The following is a 24,321-nucleotide window of genomic DNA, read 5'->3' on the forward strand; positions in this document are numbered from 1 at the left end:
GAAAAATATAAAAAATTGTGTAAAAATGGTAAGTTTCTGTTAGAAATACAAGAAATAGTTGAGGAAAGTCTCATATATCACTTTCGGTGAAATAATCTAATATACTGATTTTGCCTACGGACTTAAATTTTCATTTGCATTTTCTATTCATCTAACAATAGAATAACTCATTAACTTAATGCAACTTTTAAAAAGAAACTAAGATTCGAAATACCAAAAACCGTTTAAATAAAGATAAACTAAGGCATGGTTTCAAGTTTCTAATGATTAGAAGTTTGATCATTGAAACAAAATTTCTGTACAAATGCTTACGAAATGATCTAATTATGTACTCAATTTCCTATATGTTTATCTTACCTAGATGTGTATCGGTCCGTGGACACCCCGGTCCGATAATTTTAATAAAGCAAAGATGCAAAGAGTTTATTAAAGTATGTGATTGTCAGAGTAGTAACGATGGTACATAGCGCCGGTGGTAAGTATTAAGGTTGCGCCTTATATATATGATCGGAATTGGCTCTAACGATTTCGATGTAAATTCGTATGCTGATAGTATTTAACATAAGAGTAAAGGCAAAACGGGGGATAGTCGCCATAATCGTGTCATTTTGCTTTAAAGAGTGTACATTTAATTGATAAACTTTAAAAATTTATTCAAATGGTAGAGTATCAAATTAAAGTATTGATTTCTCTCAACGTTTCTGAGCAAAACATTTTTAAGTAACTCATTACTTTCCTAAATGATACTGGGGTATTTTGCAAAGCAAAGGATTAACCTCCAAAATCGAAATTTTGTTGATAATAAATACAGTAAATAATACAGAGTAATACAAACAAAATTGTAGTTATTAATATATTCCCTGTTCATTAAAATGTATCAAAAAGTACCATTTGGAAATTTTGATAAACCAAATATGTCATCCTACTAAATTTGGGTCATACTTTTCAAATTTGATCAAAATTAATCTAGCTCTAATAGGTTTCAAGAATGTGTAGTCCTCGTCCTTGAATTAAGCACATAAGTGATAGCTAGCGAAAAACTGACAGACATCGCAGCTGAAAAGAATGACCTAAATTTAGTAGGTTTCAAAAAAAATTCCAATAAAATCGGATCAAATTTGCCAGTATTATCAAAAAAATCGAATTTTTTAACTTTATGACGTCATCAGAATCCAAAAAATTTAATTTTGCTCTGTCACATTCCAATTTTATCCAATTTATATAAGACAAGTATGTACTCCAACTATATTTGGGTCATTATTTTCAAATTTGTGATCAAAATTAACCTAACTCTAATAGGTTTCAATAATGTGGGGTCCTGGTCACGAAATTAAGCACATAAGGGATAGCTAGCGAAAAACTGACATCGCAGCTGAAAAGAATGACCCAAAATTAGTGGGTTTCAAAAAAAATTCCAATAAGATCGGATCAAATTTGCCTGTATTATCAAAAAAATCGAATTTATTAACTTCATGACGTCATCAGAATCTAAAAAATTTAATTTTGCTCTGTCACATCCAAATTTTATCCAATTTTAATAAACCAAGTATGTAATCCTACTATATTTGGCTCATACTTTTGGGTGATAGACACCATGACCATGTCACTTTCAGCCACACAATCATTCGGTGGCTCAAAGACAGAGTGTTATTCCAGAATTCCATAGATGTGCTTGGGCCTAATTAGAGAAAATTAAAAAATTTTGAAACCGCCCAGACTAAATTTTATGCAAGCGGCTGAAAGTTTTGAAACCCCTCATATTTAACATTATGCAAGCGACATATAAAATTAAGAGAATTATATTTTATTTCAGATGATGAAATTCGTACAATGGCTGAAGAGACCGAATTATTTTTAACAAAGCTAAAAGAATTAAAATTATTAATAGAAACTTTCCCGAAATATATTAAATCATTAGTAAACGATTTTGAAGCAATGTTAAAACGTATAGATTGGTTAAAATCTCGAGTAGAACATGATGGTAATTTAAATGCTGGTGGAAAATTTGAATGGGTTGATTCTACACTTGTTAAGGTTTTTATTTATTTATTTATTTATTTTTTTTTTTTATAAAGCTATGTTTACATCTTTATGTGAAACTTTTAGAAAAATCTAAAATCGTTGAAAATCTCCTATTACGTATCCTCTCAACCTTGAGCTAAATGTATCTCCACACGATATACTTATAATTTTCATTAAACGATAATTATGTTTTTGGGATATTTAGGAGAACTTCTCTGTTTAGAATTTTAATCTGTCTGTCACTGATTTTTTCAAATTTGGTTATTAGTACGAAACTCGGGTGCGTCGATCTGCAGGTATCTGTTTATTTGATAAAACTTATTTTTTATGAATGATACCTGACTGTAGAATAGATTAAAGGTTATTACCTTAAATTAGATATATTGTAATTAGTGAGTGAAATTAAAATCATTTAAAAGAAATGTTTTGCAAGGTGTAAATAGGTATCCACTGTAAATTTAATATCAACCAATTAAAATTTATCTGTTTCAACTGTGACTTTCTTTGTCTTTAAAATTATTATCATTTGACTACGATAAAATGTCTTCGGCTGTCATCGGCGTCGGATTACAAATAAACCATGTTGGTTTTAATGTACCTTTAATCGAAGATCAACCGCAATCCTCAGAGTTGTACACACGCCATGGATCTGTTGCTTTGATCTACATTGAATTGACAAAAATTATTCTGATCATTTTCTGTTTCAAGGATTTCCAACATGGTGTGATCAATTTCTAGTTCAAAAGACGTAAAATTTTTTTAAAAAATCTTCAGTAAATTCTTGGAGGATATTAATTTTCTCTTCTTCAAAAAACGCCAATTACATCAGTCAGGCATGAAAAACTTTTCGTTTATTATAAATTCCTTTATTATATTTTTTTTATTATTGCTGCTATGATGCGTTCTTGTTTACAACACGAAGCAGCTCGTGCATTTCTTCTATCTTGCTCAAAGCCATCCAGAATGGGAGAAATCAGGGGCGGATTAAACATTTTTAGGCCTTAGGCTAACTCTTTGAATTGGCCGAGAAAAATGTCTTTTTAAGTCATTGAACGCAGGTGAATGAATACACAAAAATTTTAGTTATAAATTTTATTCAACAATAATTTAACGATAATAATTAAATAATATTTAGAAAATTTTTTTTCTAGTTTTTATACTTGTAAAGTCGTGAATTATCTCTGCAACATTAAATTTCTAGCGAGTTCACTGTTCGATCGTCATACACTTTTCACTCTTTTTAATAATGAAAACGATCTTTCACCCGAACAATTAGTCACAATTAAGCTCAAATAAATTCTTAAGGCCAAGTCTACGTTTGAGAAACTTTCAATAACGTTCAATTGAGCTAAGACACGAAACATCCAGAAGTATCTCATTCATTATCATAATCGAGGACCGAATATTTTCTAGGGCCTAATATTTTGTTAGCCTTATAGTTAATCCTGCGACACGTCACCACACCTATTGTCTCAATTTGCGCTCGATGTTACATTGCTAAATGTGAGTTAAACAGATTTATTCCTAATATTATATGCTGCTGGTGTAAACATACCTTTATTTTTCTAATTAAAAAACATTCATCGAACATTTTTAATATATTAAATGATTTTAGTGTCTTCGTGATGGTACATGGTTATTAATTGACAACGTTAATTTATGTAGTCCAGCCGTATTAGATCGTTTAAATGGTGTGCTAGAACCAGATGGTAGTTTAATTATTGGTGAACGGGGTGTGGATTCTAATAATGAATTAATTAATATACAACCACATCCAGAATTTCGTTTATTTTTAACAATGGATCCCAAAAATGGTGAAATATCAAGGTTTGTTTTATTTATACATATAAAATGCTTTGTCCTGATTGATTGAATGACTGACTGACGGATCAACGCACAGCCTAAATCACTGATTCTACAGACCTGAAACTTGGAGAGTGTGTTCTTTGTATAAAATTTTCCGAAATTCTATCCCTGAGGGGTTGAAAGCGGGGATGAAAGTTTGTATGGAAATTCGTCATTTTTGAGTCCACTACTTAACCAATTTTAAAAATTCCTCCCCCTATAGAATGCTACATTGTCAGCAAGTAACGTGGGCTGTATTTTATTTTTAAAAATTAGTTAAAAATTTATTATTAGGAATTAAGTGAGAGTAATGGAAGAGAAGGCTATAACGCGGAAATATTTTTTTTAACTTGAAATAGCCCAGCGATGCGGGTGGGTAACTGCTAGTACTATTATATGTATTACTACACACGTTCATGCAAACCGGACAAAGTTTGCAAGTTCAATCTTTTTGTATATGCAAACTTCTTGTACATGCAAAATTTTGCGCGAGGATGTTAACTTTACAAGTCACTTAGGAGTTGATTGAATTTGAATCTTCTTGCACAAAATCTGCGTATGTTACCTCTAAGATACACAACTTCGTTTTAATACAGTAATTAATATTGTAGTGTTTTTAGGTGGGATTACCTTTTTTCCATCAGAAAATTGAAGACGCCAGTTTATTGCCACAACTTCATTGTTAATAATTATGTTTTTAGTGGCAATTTCCATTGTTTTGATGTTTTTTGACTTTTTAAGGAACAGTAGGTACCCCGGATAAAAAAATCAGGACATCTGAAGATTTTAGCAAAATACGTCGTTTAAAACTAATAAAATATCTTTTATCTTTGACAATTCAATTTTTATAAATTAATTAATTATTAATTTTCTTTATTTATATCCTTTTCTAGAGCAATGCGTAATCGTGGTGTTGAAATTTATTTACTCCCGTCACAAGATTTATCAACAACAGTAATCTCGAAAAATGATTTACGATCACTTTTACTTGGTGTTTGTATTGAAAACGAATATTTACAAGATTTATTAATTACGATTCATACATTTTTCGAAGATTCCATAATGGGTATGTATACATTCTAGTTTTAGGTGAATTTTCAAGCGTTTTAAAGATATAATATCGAATTCTAAAAAAATATCACGTATTTTCTTGGACAGAATTTGTGCTCGGGGCATATGATTAATTTCTTATGTCTCAAAAAATTCAAGCAAAAAAGCCATTAGAAACACTTTAAAGAATAGATGAGAAACTCAAAATGTATTGATATCATTACATTTATTCCAGACCAAATTCTATCCGGGTGTACATGCGACAATTTATACTCGGTATATTCCCATTTAATGCAATTTAACCCTGTGGAAGTGTTGTTTATTACGTACAACCTGAAAATAAAATAATATACAAAAGTTCCATTTAAAAAAAACACAACGTTGATACTTCTCGTGTTTTTCGGACAGCCTGTATATTACGAAAATAATTTTAAAATATACTACAGCCAATAAGTCTCTATCTATCCCAGAGAGCAAATTTTCTTAAAATCAAGCAGTTTAGACGTATATATTACTATTTTCATAAAACTTTTTTTTCTAATTTTTTACAGGTGAAAAACCAAACATAACACAATTAATTTACGCAGGATTTTTAATAAGTCAACAAATACGTCGTGGATTAAATTTAATTGATGCAATTATATCAACAACCAACGATATTTATATTCAATCCAAATTATTTAATGAATCAATTGATCAAATTAAAGATGCAATCAAACAAATTATTATTACAAAGTATAATACAGAAATTATTACAAAGCCAACAACAGATATTGCTAATTTTAATAGTTTAACTTTACATGCATTGCAATTGGATCCATCATTTACAACCATCAAACAGCAAACAGCATTAATTGCAAATTTTTTACATTTATTAGCGAATTTTGATCGAGTACAAATTCAGTTATCCGATAAAAGTCGGAGTAAATCGGGATTATACTCACATTTAACCTACTTGCTAATTGTATACTTTCAAATGTATAGCACTGAAAGTTTAGATTTACGTGAAAAATATTTAAAAATGATTTTAACACATTGTAAAACCGATTCATCAATCGAATTAATAGAAAATTTTTCTACTATTATCACAAATTTATGTAAAAATTTACATCAATTGAATAAACAGCATGGTAGCCACGAAATTAATAAATTACCAATAGATATTCGATGGTTACCCGAAATTGCACAATATTTTTATCGTAAACCATTCCGTATTGTAAATTACTCAAATCCGATTTTATTCGCCATACATTTTCAAATTCAAAATGAAATTCAAAATCATTCAGATACCAAAGATGAGAAAACAATTTTACAATATGCAAAAGAACGTCAAATTTCTCCCGAAGATACTTTACGAAATCCAATTATAAATAATTTACCCAAAATTATCGACTTATTTAATAAGTTCCTGCATAAAATTGGTTATAATCATTGGTCAGAGATTTCGAATCAAGATTATCCAAAATTAATAATCGCAAGTCAATGGTATTTTCGATTTGTTAAATCAACAGAATTATCGGTTTTAAATCAATTAAATATAGATCAATTTATAATGCATTTTCATTGGTTTATAAATTACTGTCTACCTGAATTTATTCGAGTTAGTACAGGACAAATGTATGAATGTAAAGAATTTAATGAACTTGTAAATATTATTCGAAATATAAATGCAACTCGATGTGCGTTGGGGTCGCCCTTAACACGATGTGGTAAATATTTTAAGCTCAGATTACTTTGCCCGCAGCCATATACCAGTTCAAAACAACTGCAAGAGTATCAACTTTACCACATGTACGAGCAACGGTTACAATTGAGACCAGAATATTTTTGGATGTTACATAATAAAAAATTCAAAAATTTTCAACAGTTTTATCAAAATGAAAACACTCAAACAGCACTTCGTTATTTAAGTACTTTTTATTGCAATACGGTTATTGGGAAACCAAACAATGGTGATCTTGTTAAATTTAATGATAACTTCGATGAACGAAAATTTATTCCTACCGAAGTTAAAAAATCAATAAAATTAATTCCAATTATTCATCATTATTTGTACACAACAATCCAAGGAGCCATGCGATTTATCAACGAAGACATAATTTATATTAAAAATTTTGATGAGTTAATTTTCATTGAAAATATCACAAAAATTTTTGATCGTATACAAACCGTTCCAGCCTCGTTGTATTGTAATTGGAATACGTTTAATAATATGATTTCGCTATTGAATAGTGGAAATTGTGATCAAAATGGGATAAAATTTGTACGAAATATTTTATTGCCCCTACAAATATCAATGTACGATTATTTAAACAATTCTCCATGTCGATTTCCACATAATTGTTTACGTGAGGAAAATTATCGTGAAAGTGGTTACGAGATTATGCGTCCAAATTATATACATACCCCAAATTTATTGTATTTTGTAACAAATATATTAATTAACTCAACACATTCAAATCGTATTTTGGAATTTTCGTCATTAAAAGAGAATCAAACACATCTTGAAGAATTGGATACGTTATTGAAATTACTGTGGAATAATTCATGTACTGTTCTTAGTTATGATGCTGTGTAAGTATGTCTTATAAAAAATCTCAAAAAACCGCCTTAAAAACTTCATAGTCCCATTATATCCTTCTTAAATAAAAAAAAAAACAAAACAAAAAAGAATTTGTTGTTGCGTTTTAACATCCACCGGGTGAATGGAGCTATAGCGTATTTATGCAATAATTTTTTTTTTTTTTTCACAGATTACATTCAGCATACTTAACACGACGAAATTTTATCGTTTTCTTAAAATCCTTAACAAAATCATTGGATGATAATGACTCCAATGAAAATAATCAACCAATCACAACGCATATGTTAAATTTTGCAACAATACGCGCCCATATTGATTTATGTCATGATCGTTTATTAGAGAAAAAAGATCGTAGCGGTTCGTCAACCATCAGCAACATAGAGATCACAAATATTTGTGAATTTTTGCAAAAATCCCTACAATATATTCAAACATTTTATAAAACATTCAATAATATTAAAACATATTTATGTGACATATATTTAATGGATTATAATCCAAATACACAAATCGAAAAACAATCCAATCAATTAATCAATCGATTAATATCGATATATACGGTCTTAAATATTGGCATCGGATATACAAAAACTGTTTTAACGTCACAACTTTTATTAATTGACCCGGCAAAATTATTACAAATTCGTTATCAATATTTATTAGATGACTCCGTTTTATTGGAACAACTTTGTAGTGCACAAACTCATCAAATAAATGTTTTATATTCGGATCAAACAAATTTTCAGCATGATTTGTATCACGAACTTCAGCATAAATTGCAAGGATTAAATATAAAAATTAATACGTTTGATAATGATACGAATGAATTTATACGCCCTAACGATCAAAAATATCAAGATTTACGTAAAATTGTTATAAATTACAGCGAACAATTAAATATGGTAATCGATATTAGTAATCGATTACATAATTATATAACAGATGTAATTGATCAACCTCAAAAGAATATTGATGATATAAAGAATGATATTTATACAACACTCGGATCTGCTCAAACATGGTTGCTTTCACAAGAACGTTATTTGAATCAGTTACATGAGTATTTAACGTATCCAGATATTGTGTGCCCAATTAAAGAAAGTTGTTTGGAAATACGTAATGGTTTGATCAATCAGATTGGATTAATGGAAAAATTAATTATGGAATCAAATATGCAATTTGAAGAATTTGAATTGAATGAACAATTGTCAAGTTTGATACTGTTTCCAATGTACGGATTTTTGGATATTGATCATGAAGCATTTGTGGAAATCATTCCACATATTTTAAATGATACAGAGGCACAGCAACAGGTTGTTGTTCAAGAACTTATACGGTAAGAACGATTTTTATTTTTAGACAAAGCAGAAGTATGGAACGTTTCACAGTAGGTAGATCATTTTTGCTCTAAATCCAATATTGTTTAGGAGATCTTTTCAGTTTTTTAGACAAAAAATCGAGGTTTTTTGGATTTCTTTTCGATGAAACTAAATTATTTATAGCAATAATAATTAAATAATATCATGCAAGTATTTTGGAAATACGTAATGATTCTTAATTCAATATCATGCAAGTATTTTTACCGCTAAAAACACATGTTAATTTGTTACACAAGTGTATATTTAAACACATTAATACTACAATAATTTTCTAATAATTACTATTACTAATAATTATATAAAACTTTAAAAAAGTGTTTTTTTTTTAACTGAAAAGATCCCTAGAAAGTTATGGCAAATTATTCGAAAACCTTAGAGATAGAAATTGATTGACGTAACTTTAAATTGCAATAATGTTTCTCATCTTAATTCCAATAAATTTTGTTAGAAACATTTTTTTGAAAACCCAACGAATTAGACAAGAGCATTAAACTAAGTGCAAAGCTTCTGTTCATGTAGCTCAGAATAGGGACGTTTCCGAAGGTTAAAGATAATTTATACTTGACCGGTAAAACTATACCGTGTAAGTTTTAAAACATATTTGCACACATTACATTGTATGTACCGTTCATGATTATACCAGAATCTGAATGAGACGTTTGTATAATGTGCAGGAAAAAGATGGAATTTAAAAAGCGCTCAGAATATTATAGTAAAAATAACATTCGAGTAAGGTACGTTACGAACCATATATCGCCTCGCTCTAAGTTAAGTGGTATTTTTTACGTTATAATAATTTAATAAAATATTTCAACTTAAATAATTCCTTTACTTTGAGATTAAACTCATGTTCTTCATACCAAAATGCACACACTTTTTTTTTACTCACACCATTATACCTTTGTCAACACTTCCTCTTCGAGTACGGGGAAAATATTTCCGGAAACGTCTCCCGTTCAGTACTAAATTTGCCAAAAACTATGCTTTTCATTTAGTAAACTGTTTTTCAAAAATTATGAATATATTTTGATATAGGTAGTTTTAATGACTTGAACAAATTTTTTCACCACACCGCCATACGATCCCCTACATAAGAAAAAATTTTTATATTTTAATTTCTACAAAGCGAAATAAAAAATGAAGGCTTTATTACAAGCACCATGTAAAAATTTTTAGAAAAATTTAACTTGCTTTTAATAAATTAACCTCCTTAATACATTCAAGTTTGTTTTTTATTGAGACTCATTTGAAACTAAATTTTGTTTTTTAGGGTATTACTATTTTCTTTACAAGATTATTGGAATTATTTTTGCTGTCCACAAAAAATACCGAATGAAGAATCATGGCATCGATATTTAAAACTTTTTAATCACATATTTGCATATTGGAAAACTAAAGAAAAGGAAAAGCTAAACATAAAGGTAGCGGAAGAAAGTTTATACAAAACAATGTAAGAAAAAAAAATTACAATAAATTTTGAAAATTTTAAATTTTTTAATAAAATTATTATTTTTAGTGAACGCAAACAATTGACGGAAAATGAACAAATAGAATTAGACTTTAAGGAAACCTTCCCATCATTTTATGAAAATGATTTTAATGATTTAGTCCAAACTAAACTGGATCATAAATCGAAATCATCAAGTGCTGATAGTTCATCAGGATCTCCACCTTTACTTTATGGCCATATTTTAAATGATAAAGAAACTGAATTCATTTATACGAATCATACAAATATTGTTCGATATTATGCCGAATCTGAATGGTTACATAAACAAAAACCAAATTTTAAACCAGATTTTATTAAATCATTAGTACAACGTTATAAAACTTATACATTGCTACAAAACAAAGTTGTACATGGTATGAATTATTTATTGGACAAGAAACTGTTACCATCGTATACATTTTTAACTTACATTGTTAAAGAAGCTGAAACTTGTGATAATCCAGCAGGTAATTAATTAATGTTATTGTACACGATATACTATTAGTGAAATTTAGAAAATTTAAAAAAAAAGTTGTTGATTTAACGCGCTGAAATTTTAGACACATCTTTCCTTTAGTATTATTTTCTCCATAAACTTAAAAAAAAGTTTTGAAAATTTTGTTAAAAAAAATTATCTTTTCAAAGCTAAAACAATTTAAAGAGTTTCTTTGAATTCAAGGTACAGTGCAAACTCGATATAAAAGAGCTGGAGGGGATTAGAAAATATACGTTAAACCAGGAAGCTGCAAAATTGCCGCCGTTTTCCCATTTTCTTTATCACCTACCTTATAGTTCGTATAGGAAATGTATAAAGATAATGAATATTATACGAAACATATTCTTTCTTTTTTTCTTTGTTTCTCCATTAATGCCAATACTTATTAATAATTATAATTTTAATTAACAAGGTCGTCCCGTATAGTTATGCAAATTATTTTTTCTGCATGTTCTTACTTTTCGAATTGCAAAATCATGTATAACCGTATCGCAATGTATTGAACTGCGTAATATTTCAAGTTCGAAAAATGTATCAGGCTTGTTCGTTTTCCTATGAAAAGTTTTATTTTTAACCACTCAAAAGTAGCGTTATAATTAGTATGAGAGATAGAAATTCGCTACCCCTAAAATCTGCCTTCTACAGTTTTACTACTACCATCAAAATTAATATTTCTTGATTCGATTTTGTTTTATATTGTACATTTTCGCCATTAAAATGTCCAAAGGTAAAAAAAAAGTATTTTATTTTTTCTCAATTCTCAATTTTCTTATTTTTTAGTATTTGATAGTATGAAATTGGAACATACTGAATATGAGGAACGGCATTTTAATTTTTATCAAGACGAATATGTTCAAGCAGCTAAAAACTGTATTATTATTCTTAATGGATTGAAACGTGAAGTTATTAAAGTTTTGGATTCAAATCCTGAACACGCAGCATTACAATCGGTAAGAATTGGTATTTTTTTGACCATTTGACTTATGCCCCATGGCTACGGTCATATAATAAAATTTGTATTGAATTTTTGTAGATTTTAAAAATTGTTGATCGAATAGAAAATTTTGAAATTACTAGTCCAATATCACGATTTTTAACTGGTTTTGAATTAGTATTAAGTAAATGTAACGAATGGTCGCAATTTGCAAGAAAATCAGAAAATTTATCAAATAATATTGAGACAATAACACGATGGATCATTGACATGCGCAAATTTGAATTACAACAATGGAGTAACAGTTTAAACAATATTCTACAAAAGTAAGTTTATGTTTGTTAATTCAGTAAATTGAGATGTAGTTACCATTCGAATTTTTGAGAATCTGAATGAATGGTTTGAATCGGAATGGAGTACTCAAAATTTTGTTCAAGGAGTATGCAGAAGAATTGCAATATTAATATTTACTTTTTTTCAATATTGAAAAAATTGGTATTTTTTTACTTTTAATTTTAATTTAGAAAAACGTTTATTCATTAAATACAACTTTTTATTGATATGAATTTTCTCAAAAGATACTACTGCAAATTAATTGGTGAACTTATTATTAATTTTAATTTTGCGTTTCTTTTAGGGTGGAATCAAAAGGTAAAAATTATTGGTGGCGATTATTTGAAATTGTTGATGAATTTATTAAAGGTGTTCATGATACCACCACAAATGATGATGACAAACAAACTGAGAATAATGACATTAAAATGTTAATAACGACATTAAAATATTTTATTGAGCGCTCTCCGATTGGTGAATTTAGAATTCGTTTAAATTTAATTTATTCATTTCATTGCTTCACCACGATGTTAGACTCTAATGAACGTACAAGTAAGTATTAACAACATAGAAAACATTCAAAGAACTCCCCTTTTGTAAAATATTCTTTGTTTATTAGATCAAATAAAGAACATTTTATGGAACGTCTATCAATATTATAATCAATTTTCTGATATTGTGAAAAATCGCATTAAAGAAATTCGTAAGCCAATTGAAAAAGAATTAAAAGATTTTGTTAAAATTGCAAAATGGAATGATATCAACTACTGGTCAGTGAAAGAAACTGTTGAAAAAACTCATCGGACATTACATAAATTTATGCGTAAATTCGAGGTAAGTAACCATCGTCTGAATTCCTACAAAATACCACACTTCTTTGATGGAATACTGACAGAATTGATTAAGGGTCGAGTACAGAAATCTTGCATCTTTCTCAAGTTTATTTTCTTGAAAGTATTTATCGTGATTACTGTATAGCTATAATAATTTTGTTCTCTAAACGATTGAAGCAGCCAAGTACCACGGCAAGTACCATATTTTCAAATCTCTTTTTAATTCTTTAACATGTTGAACCTCATAGCAATTTCTAAACTAAAGCTAAATTTTTCTGTGATTAATCAAACTTCAAATAAATTGTATCTCGTTGATTCATAATACGTAAAAATGACAAAAATCACCTTTCCTTGACTTGAGAACTAGGTTCTTAATTTGAACTCTTCTTAACAGTAAATTTTTTTTACATAGGATAGTTTGAATGAATTGGTTTCAAAAAAGTGTTTAATCGACGATCAACAAGCATCGTTTAAGGAGTCGAAGAAAGTCAACAAATCAGCAAATGTACCTGCTGATTCCATTATATATATTGTGGATCAATCTACATGTGACAAAGAACAACCAATAAATACTGAAATCGACATAATAAATAATATTGAATGGAAAACTGATATTATACGAAATTTTCCAAAATATTTCAATCAATCAAAACAAATGTGTAAAAAGGTGATAAAATTATCAACAAAATCGTACAATCATTCGATGGAAATATTAAATAATTTGATCACCGATGTAATTGAAACTAGCGATCAATTACGTAAATTAGAGGTGAATCAAACATTACCAAAAGCAAAACAAAAATCAGATGCAAAAAGTATTTTACAACAAAAACGTAAAGCGCTTTCAGATTTATTTAAATCGTTACAAACAATTGGAATCTCATATAAAACTGGGTTATTGGAAAGTAATTTATTTAACATAGATCTGACATATTTTTCGATGAAACCGATTGATTTAAATGCGGCTGTTCAAAATTTACATTCTTTGTAAGTTAACAAAATTTATTTGAAAATTAAACAAACAGTTCTTTAAGATTCAACATGAATTTTCTCTGAGTCCAGTTTCATTTTATAAAGACGAGAGAGGGAAGTTAAGAGCCATATATCTGCTATAACCTTATGGTCTCACTCATATCAAAAAAACTGTATTGTATTTCTAATTTCAGATATATGTATCGCCGCGAAAATTATATCTTAGCGAAAATATGTATCTTAGCCATATATAGCTCAGTTGAAAGAATGCTCTTTAAATTTTTTGAAAATGTACCTCAAAAGTTATTATCATGCCCTTCCACTATGCGTTGTGGGTATAATAATTGGGAAGGTTTTTTAGGCTTTTAAAATGCTTATTTTACGAAATTTTTTAAAGGTGTTATTAACAGTCAAAGCAAAATTGATTCCTTTGATTTGAAATTACAAAGTAGTTTTTACACTCCCCGTTCATTTTTTAAGATCGTCTAAATAAGTCGGGCATTGCTTCCCACCATTTTCATCCTCGTTGCAAAGCGGTAGGGGTTGATAATAACTATTTAAGCTAAATTTTCAAAAAGTTGAAAGTTTTTACTTTCGATTCTATACAGTAAACATTGGATCATTTTTCTCAGAGATACAGATATATGAAATTACGCCATTTTTTTTATAATTATATTATGACGAAATTCTATGCTGATGAGTGTAATATACAGTATGTGTTAAAAAGCATTACTAATAGAGAATCAATTCCTCTATTATTTGCTAAACAATATCCTAGTCTATTGCAGAAATCTATCCGGGTATTTTCTAGTACTTGATGGTAAATATTCGCACATTTTTCAACAATCATTTTCCTTAATTGTTGCAAATTTTCAGGCCTGTTCCGCGAATAGATCTGTATTTTGAGAAAACCCCACAAAAAAGTCATTAGAAGGTAGATCTGACGATCTAGCTTGCCACTTGAAAGTTCCAAAACCACTAATACAACGTATTATAAGTACAACTACCACAACATCCCCACTCTTAAATGACATCACTCCTATACCCAGTTATGTGTACGTATGTATAGTTTTATAGTAAATAATATTTAACATTGATTCCATATTAGAAATGCTTTTGAAAACTGGATGTATATCTCCTAGGCCTTATTCTAAATATACAAAATTTCTACCATATGAATTCTTTTTTTAACAGGAAATGCGATAAACATCTTTTAAATAATTGGGACGGCTGTGAAAAGTATTATCTTAAATCAATAGCACGATATGGTCATTTACAAGCAGCTATAAAAAATGCATCTCCGCAATTAGGTGTGCAAAACTTGGAACGCATTCGTGGATTTTCTACTCATTTATTAGTAAGTTTTTTTTACCTTAATATAGTCGGGATTTCAATATGTGTTGCCACAGTCGGAGCTCGCATGAGGACTCTGTAGAACTTGGATTCAAAATATTTCTGAAAATGTGCAGAATAAAAAAAATGAAAAAAGTACAAAAATCAAATTTAAATAGCAGTGGTGTTTTCAAATTTTTTTTTATTAAAACGAACTATTTGTATTTCAAAAACAAGGTTTATAAACATATATGAACTTTTCTTCTAATTTTTGATTTATCGCCAATTTTACGGGATAAAATGTGAGACATACTGTACTGTTTCTCATGAAATATGATTGTTTTCATGATTTGTGCTTCTTCAATATTCAAAAATAGGAAATTGAACAGTTAATGCTATTTTTATTTACAGATCACAATTCAACAACAAAAGCAGGATTTAATCGATACAACACGTACCTTATATTATTTACGTGGTCATACAATGGAGTTCCACAACATATTTGAGAATCAACATTTTGACATCCTTAAGGATTGTAAAACAGCTAATTTATTATTATATGAAACCTTTATCAATATTAACCATTTTATTAAACAACTAAATGATTTCTTCAAATCAACACAATCAATTTTACAGAATTATAACATGAATTTAGATTTAAATATTCAAACATCAATTCCAGAACCAAATACGGCAAATCATCAAAAATTATTAGATAGTTTTGAGTATATTGAACGTGTAAGTCGAGTTACTTTGGATTATTTAGATAAAGCTGATAATTATGCTCCAACAAATGAATATACACAAAAATATGAGACATACTTAACGGAGGAAAGTTTAATTGAAATCAGCTGTGAATTAGATGATATTATGGAATTCATGAAACCTTTGCATGAAGCATTACAGCACGAAAATTTAGTACATCCTCTAAACATTGAACTTCAAAAATGTTTCCATGAAATTCATGTAAAACACATGTTAATCGATTCGTACATAATTCGTATTCGTGAATTAAAAAAATCTGAACCGTCTTTACCTAGCGAAAAACCATCCGAAAAAGGCCAAGAATTTATTGTCAAAATGGAGGAGCTTGTACATTCAACGTTGTTGTCTTTACAAAAGATTTTTATTAAATATCGTGATAACACGAAAACATTCAATGGTGATGAATTAACAGAGAATTTATTAAAAATTGAATTAATGGCAGAATTACAAAATGATTTGAAACAGTTGAATGTTAATAAATTGTTAGAATGCATTCGACAATTAGTACAACAATTTAAACAACTATCCACAAATGATTTGCAACAATGTGCGACTAGTTTTAAATTAATTATACCATTGATTCATCAAATATCTATGTTTTATCAATATTTTGTGACTCATCAAGTTTCAACCTATCGATTAACATGCAAAATGTCGTCGATTTTATTGAATATTTTTACAGAATTAACTATTAAGGTAAGCAAAATGTATTTTTCCAACAAAAATGATTTATTTCATATGTCTGCATGGAGAACCAATGTTAAATTTTATTAGTATTAAACATTCATATGGTTCAACTTTTAAAAACTTATACATAGAATAATTATTGGTATTGGTTCATTTATTATTCTTACTTAAGTAGTAAGCTATTGAACGATTTGTCATTTAAGAGAGGTATTGTTGTTTATACAGTTTTGACATACCAATACTATACACAAATATTTTTATCATTAGGAATGTAATTTAAATGCATTGAAAATATTTAGTTGTATTTATTTTTAATGGTATTTCAACAATGGATAATTACAACAATTGAAAATTATTTGTAGAATATTTTTACAAACCGATACTCAATCCACAACCCCCTTATTAAAAACAGTAAACCATATGAATAACTATTCGAATGCTTGGTAATTGACTACCGTCAAATGCCACAAGAAATTGATTAAACATTCCTGTTTGGAATGTCCCCCATAATATATTTATTAATTTGCACTTTTTCTTTTAATGTATAATATGCCATTGTTGGAAAACCATTACAATTAAATTCAAGACAATATTTTCAATGCATTGAACATAATGGGAAAAAATATTTGTGTGTTGTATTGGTATGTCTAAACTGTATAAATAAAACCACTAACAATTCTATGTATAAGTCTTGTAAAAGATGAATTATATGCAAACATATGAAATAACATATATTGTATAGTATGTTAGCAATGTTGTAAGCTAGAAATATTGGCAGATGGCAGTCAATAATGTTAGAAGCTAACAACAACGATGTAACAATTATTGGTTATCATATTATTATGATTATTGAACTGGCGATATTAAAAACAGCACACTTGAATTATTCATTTAATAGTGAGTCAGCTATTACCAAGAACTGATTCACTGTTCATTTATCGCTGAATTAATTTGAATGTAGATAATAATTCGCATAAAATATAAAATAATGAAGTTCAAAGTAGTATGGTAAATTATAATTTAGCATTATTTACTAACAAAGAACCCTTCACATAGCGTACTTTAAAAATACTGTCAATTGATCTGATAATTCTTTCTAAAATATTCTATGTGATTCCAAATAAAACATACTATTGGTCCAGCGAAAAATAATCACATATTTTTGAGTTACAATATTTAATGTATAATGATTTTTTCTATAAAAATTATACAATACAAGTAACGCATTCTACAGTTTTTATTAAAATGTTTAAAGAAACTTAAATGTCGTATTTGCTTTGAAAATTTCGAACCAGAAAAAAGAGTATAAGATAGACTTTCTCATTATTCCAACCCTCCATTAGACCATTTTACTCGGATATAAAGTCGTTTAAAATATTTTTCGATTTTTTTTATGGCAAGTGTATTTTCCATTATAAGTAAAAATTTATCCCTTACCTCTCCTGTATTCCGTCTTATCTCTTAACTATTTTTTTAAAAGTATTAAATTATTTTCATTTAATCGATCACTACCACCTCAAAAAGAAATTTACCTTTTTTCTAGGGTTTTTGCACACCAGAGGGCTTAGACGCTGAAGACGAGGATGGTGATGGAGATGGAGATGGAGAAGGCACAGGTGGTATGGGTTTGACTGAAGGTACTGGTGAAAAAGATGTTTCCGATCGTATTGAATCCGAAGATCAGCTGGACAGTGCAAAACGTGAAGAAGATTATGAAAATCAAAAAGTTGACGATGAAAATAAAACAAAAGAAGAAGAAGGTGGCATTGAAATGAGTGAAGATTTTGAGGGAAAACTTGAAGACGTTGACAAGGATCCTGAAGAACAATCAGACAAAGATAACGATGATGAAGATGTTGATAAACAAATGGGTGAAACAGAACCTGGTGCTGAAGAATTAGATACACAACTATGGGGTGATGATCAAGCAGATGACGACGACGATGATGATGGATCTCAAGTAGGTGAAGAGCCTGAAGGAAAACAGGGCGATGGTGAGGATACAAATGAAGTAGATACGAATGAGGGAAAAGATAATAAAGGAAAATCTGAGGGTGATAAAGAATTTGGTGCAAAAGATGATGAAGAAACTAGTAAAGATGACAATGATAATGGACAGAAACCAGATGATACAGAGGAGAAAGAAAAATCAAAAGAAATTAACGAAATGAATGAGCCAGAATTTGACGAAGATCAAATTAATCCATATCACGGTAAACATGATCCGTTACCCGAACCCGAAGATTTTGATATGCCAGAAGAAATGAAACTTGATGATGGTGAAGAAAAACAAGATGCTGAGGATGGAGATGAAGAAAATCCGTTTGATATTGATAAAATGAAAGAAAATATGCCCGAAGATCAATTAAATCCAGAAACTGAAGAAAAGAATGAACTACCTGAAGAAAATCCTGATAAAGATGGCGGTGATGAAGGTCATGACGATGACGATGCAGATGTAGATATGAAGCTACAGTTAGAAGAAGAAGATGATAAATCTTTAAATGAAACTCAACCCGAAGATACAAAGGATGGAAAAGTCGAAGAAGAAAAGAAAGATGAACCTGAAGAAAAAACTTTACCGGAAAATATTGAATCTCAAGGTGGTAAATCTTCAAATGAAGAAAATATCGAGGCCGTTGAAGATGATTCAAAGAAAACGTCAGAAGATAATGTTGAAAAAACGGTTGGAGATGATTCGAAAAGTAAACAATCTGAAGATGTTACTTCGAATGAAAATAAGGAAGATAAAGAAGGAGTTGGGCAAGCGCAAAATGAGGAAACAAGTAAAATGGGACATCAAAGTAATCTGGAAACTAAACAAGAAAATCAACTACCAAGTAAAGAAAATGAGCATAAACGTGAAAAACGTCAAAAACCAGGTGACACTGATTCAGAACGCAGTCTAGGTAATACATCCGAACCAATTGCGAAAAAATTGAAAATAATGGAATTAGAAAAAGAGAGAGAAGATCAACCAACTGTTGAAGATGATAAGATTGAAGAAAACCCCGATGATGTGCCAAAAACCAGTGAAGCTGAACATTTCCAACATGTTAAAGAATCTAAGGAGCATGATGCTCAGGTTTTAGATGCAGCAACGAAAGAACAATTTGAGAAACAAAAAGTGTCAAATGATGAAGATGAAAAAGTAGATGAAGAGAAAGGTGACGATGAGTCAGACGTGAATATACTAGAGGAAGAGGAAGAAGATGTACAACCATCAGCAGATAAATTGTTACCAGAGAAAACAGAATCTAAGAAAAATAAAGAGAAAAAGACTGATAACAAAGGTAAGTAATAAAAAATACAAAGTGATTTTTTCATAAATTAGAAATAAGAATTTCAAAAATGGAATGCGCTTTAGCAGAAAGCAACTGTATAGTATACCACTTGTTATTTAGGTATAATTAACATAAAGAGCCTTGTACCAAATTCTCAATCTTAAAATCATAATTTTTAATAATGAAATGTTAACTCTAACGTCTAATTTACAATCAATAAGTAAATGGGAAGAGTATAGGTACTATACGTCGCTCAAACTGAAATGAAATCGACTAATAAGAGAGTGTAATTTGTGTGTATGTATATGTTATACTTGAGTTCATGAAAAACGCGACACTATTTACACATATCTGATATATTCAAAGACGAGAATGGACTGAGTGTTCCTTATTCAGCTGTATAGTAAGTGCGGCCAAGAAACCATGAGAGAGATTATAGCGAATGTACGGCCAGTAGATGCCTCTTTCTAGAATTTCTACAGACCTATAGAAAAGACACAGGTATTGGCCGCACAGTCGCTTCGTCTCTTTCTACGGAGCGGTCAATTTTGTTATTATTGAAATGGGTATTATTATTTTTGCTTACCATTTAGACTTATATGCCAAGAATTATATACTCAGCCCAATTCGACTATTAATTCGACAAACTTTTTGGTTGACATACTATTTTTAATTAGCCTCATCAAAGAAAATTCAAACAGAAATGCGTACAATAAAAATTCGACACTAACAATACCGGATGTTTTTTTTAACTTAACTTGTACATAAACTCAAAAAATAAATTTTCTAGGAAAATGCTTCAAACGAAAAATGTTAGTTTCAAAGGCGCTCATCTTATTATACGGGTATTGAATTCAATCTAAGTTTTCAGGTTCAATTAACACCTCACTATGATTCATAAGTGGAAAACATTCGACGAACAAATTAAATTAGCAAGTTGTTCTTTATAGAAACGCAAAAATTTTTTTATTTGAATTTTTTTTTTAAACTGAATTCAAAAGCTCACACTCAAAGCCGAATATATTTCTCTCTAATAAAACTCTTTCTAAATGGACCAATTTCCGTTTCAAATAAATACATTTTCCCCAAAGATATCTGTAGCTCTAAACTTATCAGCCATATTTTCAATGAAAAATAAACTATTAGGTAGACAAAGATGAAAAATGTTGGATAATAATTTCATTCATCATTGTAACACTGTAGGGAACAATTTAGAGCATATTTTACGAGTTTAGATAATTATCTGTTAACACATTTTTTATATAATTTTTAAGGTGATCAATTAGATCAAAATATGGAAACTGAGGTGGAAATCGAGGGTGAAACTGTAAATACGTTGAATGTATCACGTGGTTTTGACACTACTTACCACACACAATTTAACATTGAAACAACGGAAACTGATGCAAAATTAACACCGCAACAAGAATTCGAATTACGTCAACAATTAGAAAAAAAATTAAGTAATTGGAAACAACCGCCGACGGATTCTGATGCTCATGCTACTTGGCAGTCTTATATGACATTAACAAATACACTGGCCCATGATTTATGCGAACAGTTACGTATTATATTAGAACCAACACAAATATCACGTTTAAAAGGTGATTATCGCACGGGGCGCCGAATAAATATGCGAAAAGTCATACCATACATTGCATCACAATTCCGAAAAGATAAAATATGGCTACGTCGTACACATCCAGCCAAACGTGAATATCAAATTGTGTTAGCCATAGATGATTCACAAAGTATGGCTGATAATCAATCAAAGGAATTAGCATTCGAAAGTTTATCTTTGCTGTCAACAGCTTTAACGCTCTTAGAAAGTGGACAACTAAGTGTGCTTTGTTTCGGAGAAGATGTGGAAATATTGCATCGTTTAAATGATCAATTTAGTGATCAATCTGGTGCTGGAATTTTACAAAAATTCCAATTTTCACAAAAGAAAACTGATGTTCCAAAATTGGTGAATTTTACTTGTGATATGTTTAAACAATGTGAATCGACTTCATCATCTTCATCGCCAAATGCGAAGTTATTAGTTATTGTTTCGGATGGGCGTGGTGTACATTCGGAAGGTGAAGAAAAAATTTTAAATGCTGTACGCCGTGCGAAAAATGAACGTATTTTTGTTGTTTTTGTAATTGTTGATAATCCGAAAAATAAGGTAAGTTATTTTATAAAATTTATTTTTCAATTTTATAACTTTCTATAATTATTGTCTAATTCATTTTTATCTAAATGACGAAATAAACTTATAATAATATTTTACGAACATTTTTTTGTCGGGCGTGTTCGTTTCTCTTTTGAAAAGTTCTTTTAAAACTGTCTGTAACTTTAAAATTATCATGAAAAATAAAAATTAAAAACAGTTTTGTTATAAAACTTATAAATGATCTTTCACACAGTTAATTTTCTTCACCATTTAATTTTCTTAAACATTTGTTTAAGTAGTTATTGAAGGAATTGCTTTTTACAGCCTTTTAAAATCGAACAACCCTCTGCTCCACCCCTGTACGTTTTATTTTGATACATTCAATGAATATAAGGTTTTTTTTAAATGCAATTTTATTACTTTTTTATAGGATTCAATTTTGGATATTCGTATGCCAGTATTCAAAGATGGTAAATTGTTAGAAATTAAAACATATTTAGAAAAATTTCCATTTTCGTTTTATATAATATTACGAGATATCAAACAATTACCAACAATTCTTAGCGATGCATTAAGACAATGGTTTGAACTAGTCACTGAAACCACATAAATTGTCTAAAATTATGATTAGATAAAAAATGTGATCTCTTTTATACTTAAATTAATATGAAAAAAGTGTTATTTCTTTTTTAAATTCTTTAGATTTTTTAAATTAAGCGTAAATATGTCGTCACCGTACTTTGTTTTTTTCTCTTGTAAATAGCAGAAATGAAAAAAATATGTATTAAATAGAGAAGAATACCTGCGTGTACACGAATATATTCTAAAATTTAGTGACCTTTCAGAAAAGTTTAATGGCCTAAGTTATATGGTCACTCGTACGTTGCTTGTAAAGTTCGTAACAGAGGGTCAAGTATATCCATTTTTAATTACACAAGTTTGTATCTATTAATTTCATCGACAATTTTAGAATTTAGTGACTTTTTATAAACAATTTAATGGGCGAGTAGAAATTTAAGGCTTGCGTGTATACTTGGGAAAAACTCTGTGGTCACTAAACCTATTCATTTCTGCTAATATAATTTATATAATTAAATAAGTATTATTTTATTGTATTTCTAAGTTGATGTTAATTCTTTGAAAATGTGTAATTTTTTCATAATTTTTCTTGTTAAATAAATAAAAATTAAATAAATTGATTTAAAATTGTGTTTTTCTTTTGCTTATTACGTCTTAGTTTTATTACTAGTTTTTAGAAAATAAATACAAATTTGTTTACCAAGAAAAAATATTGATTTATGAAGGTTGTTAGACAAAAATTCAGTAACTTAAATAAAATCAAAAGTGTGCATATTGTTATCAAATTACACTCTCTCTACAGAAAGTTCACATCCACACAAGTATACCCGATTTTAACTTACGTTAATCAGTAGAAATCTGGGACAGAAATGAAATTTTTCTTTTGGAGGAACCACTAATTAGTCATGATATTATGATAAATCATCAGATCATGATAGAGTAACAGATTTTATTAATTAAAAATTAGAATTCACATGGTTCATTACACTGTATCACAGTGAGAGATGGCACTTAACTTCAGTCTTAGTTATGGAGGATAGAGATAAGGAAAATCATCTCTGTATATAAAAAGTGTTCACGAAAAGCAGAAAATTGGTGGCACCGCTGCAGCAAAAGTGTATGTTCTAAAAGAAAGTAACAAGATTAGGATGAAGATCTAAACAAATTGTTACAGAAGGATAGAGAAGTTCACATCAAACACAAAGTAATAAGAGCAAGAAAAAGATTTAAGCCAGTTGTTAGAAAAGTTCACAAGAAATACTTTTTGCTACACAAACTATTTTTTTCAGTTGGACACTTTTTTACTTTGACCCGTATTTAAGTTTTCCCTCCTTACCTCTACCCTCCATAGTCTTAACTATCTAATGACCACAGTCAGGTAATATATACAAGTCATTTAACTTCTGACAAAAAACCATGAGTCTCTTAATGAAAATGTTTTAGTTACATTTTTAACACTAAACAGCGCCACATATGTCGAATCCAAATAACGATATTAGTAGAAAATTTAAAATAAATAAACAAATTTTAATTTTGTATAAATTATATTATTTTCATTAATAAATTAATAATAATAATA

General features: G+C 29.1%; 1 protein-coding gene across 1 annotated transcript; it reads left to right on the forward strand.

Moving 5' to 3' along the window:
- Positions 1 to 7,328: 7,328 nt before the first annotated feature.
- Positions 7,329 to 23,257, forward strand: LOC123300776 (midasin-like). The gene is made up of 14 exons (XM_044883427.1): positions 7,329 to 7,491; positions 7,671 to 8,837; positions 10,151 to 10,330; positions 10,397 to 10,836; positions 11,646 to 11,815; positions 11,899 to 12,125; positions 12,437 to 12,684; positions 12,752 to 12,966; positions 13,378 to 13,952; positions 15,132 to 15,294; positions 15,681 to 16,730; positions 18,265 to 20,014; positions 21,280 to 22,175; positions 22,594 to 23,257. Exons 2-14 carry the CDS (start codon positions 7,783 to 7,785, stop codon positions 22,771 to 22,773), a joined length of 7,149 nt encoding a protein of 2,382 aa, XP_044739362.1. The 5' UTR covers positions 7,329 to 7,491; positions 7,671 to 7,782; the 3' UTR covers positions 22,774 to 23,257.
- Positions 23,258 to 24,321: the final 1,064 nt, after the last annotated feature.

The sequence above is a fragment of the Chrysoperla carnea genome, chromosome 1 (assembly GCF_905475395.1).
Source record: "Chrysoperla carnea chromosome 1, inChrCarn1.1, whole genome shotgun sequence".
NCBI lineage: Eukaryota > Metazoa > Arthropoda > Insecta > Neuroptera > Chrysopidae > Chrysoperla > Chrysoperla carnea.

Excerpts from the sequence above, each read along its gene's own strand:
- LOC123300776 (XM_044883427.1), top strand. The coding sequence starts at position 7,783 with ATGTTAAATTTTGCAACAATACGCGCCCATATTGATTTATGTCATGAT. Across the intron at positions 8,838-10,150 it reads GTTGTTCAAGAACTTATACG|GGTATTACTATTTTCTTTAC; the intron begins GTAAGAACGATT and ends TTTGTTTTTTAG. Across the intron at positions 12,126-12,436 it reads TTAAACAATATTCTACAAAA|GGTGGAATCAAAAGGTAAAA; the intron begins GTAAGTTTATGT and ends CGTTTCTTTTAG.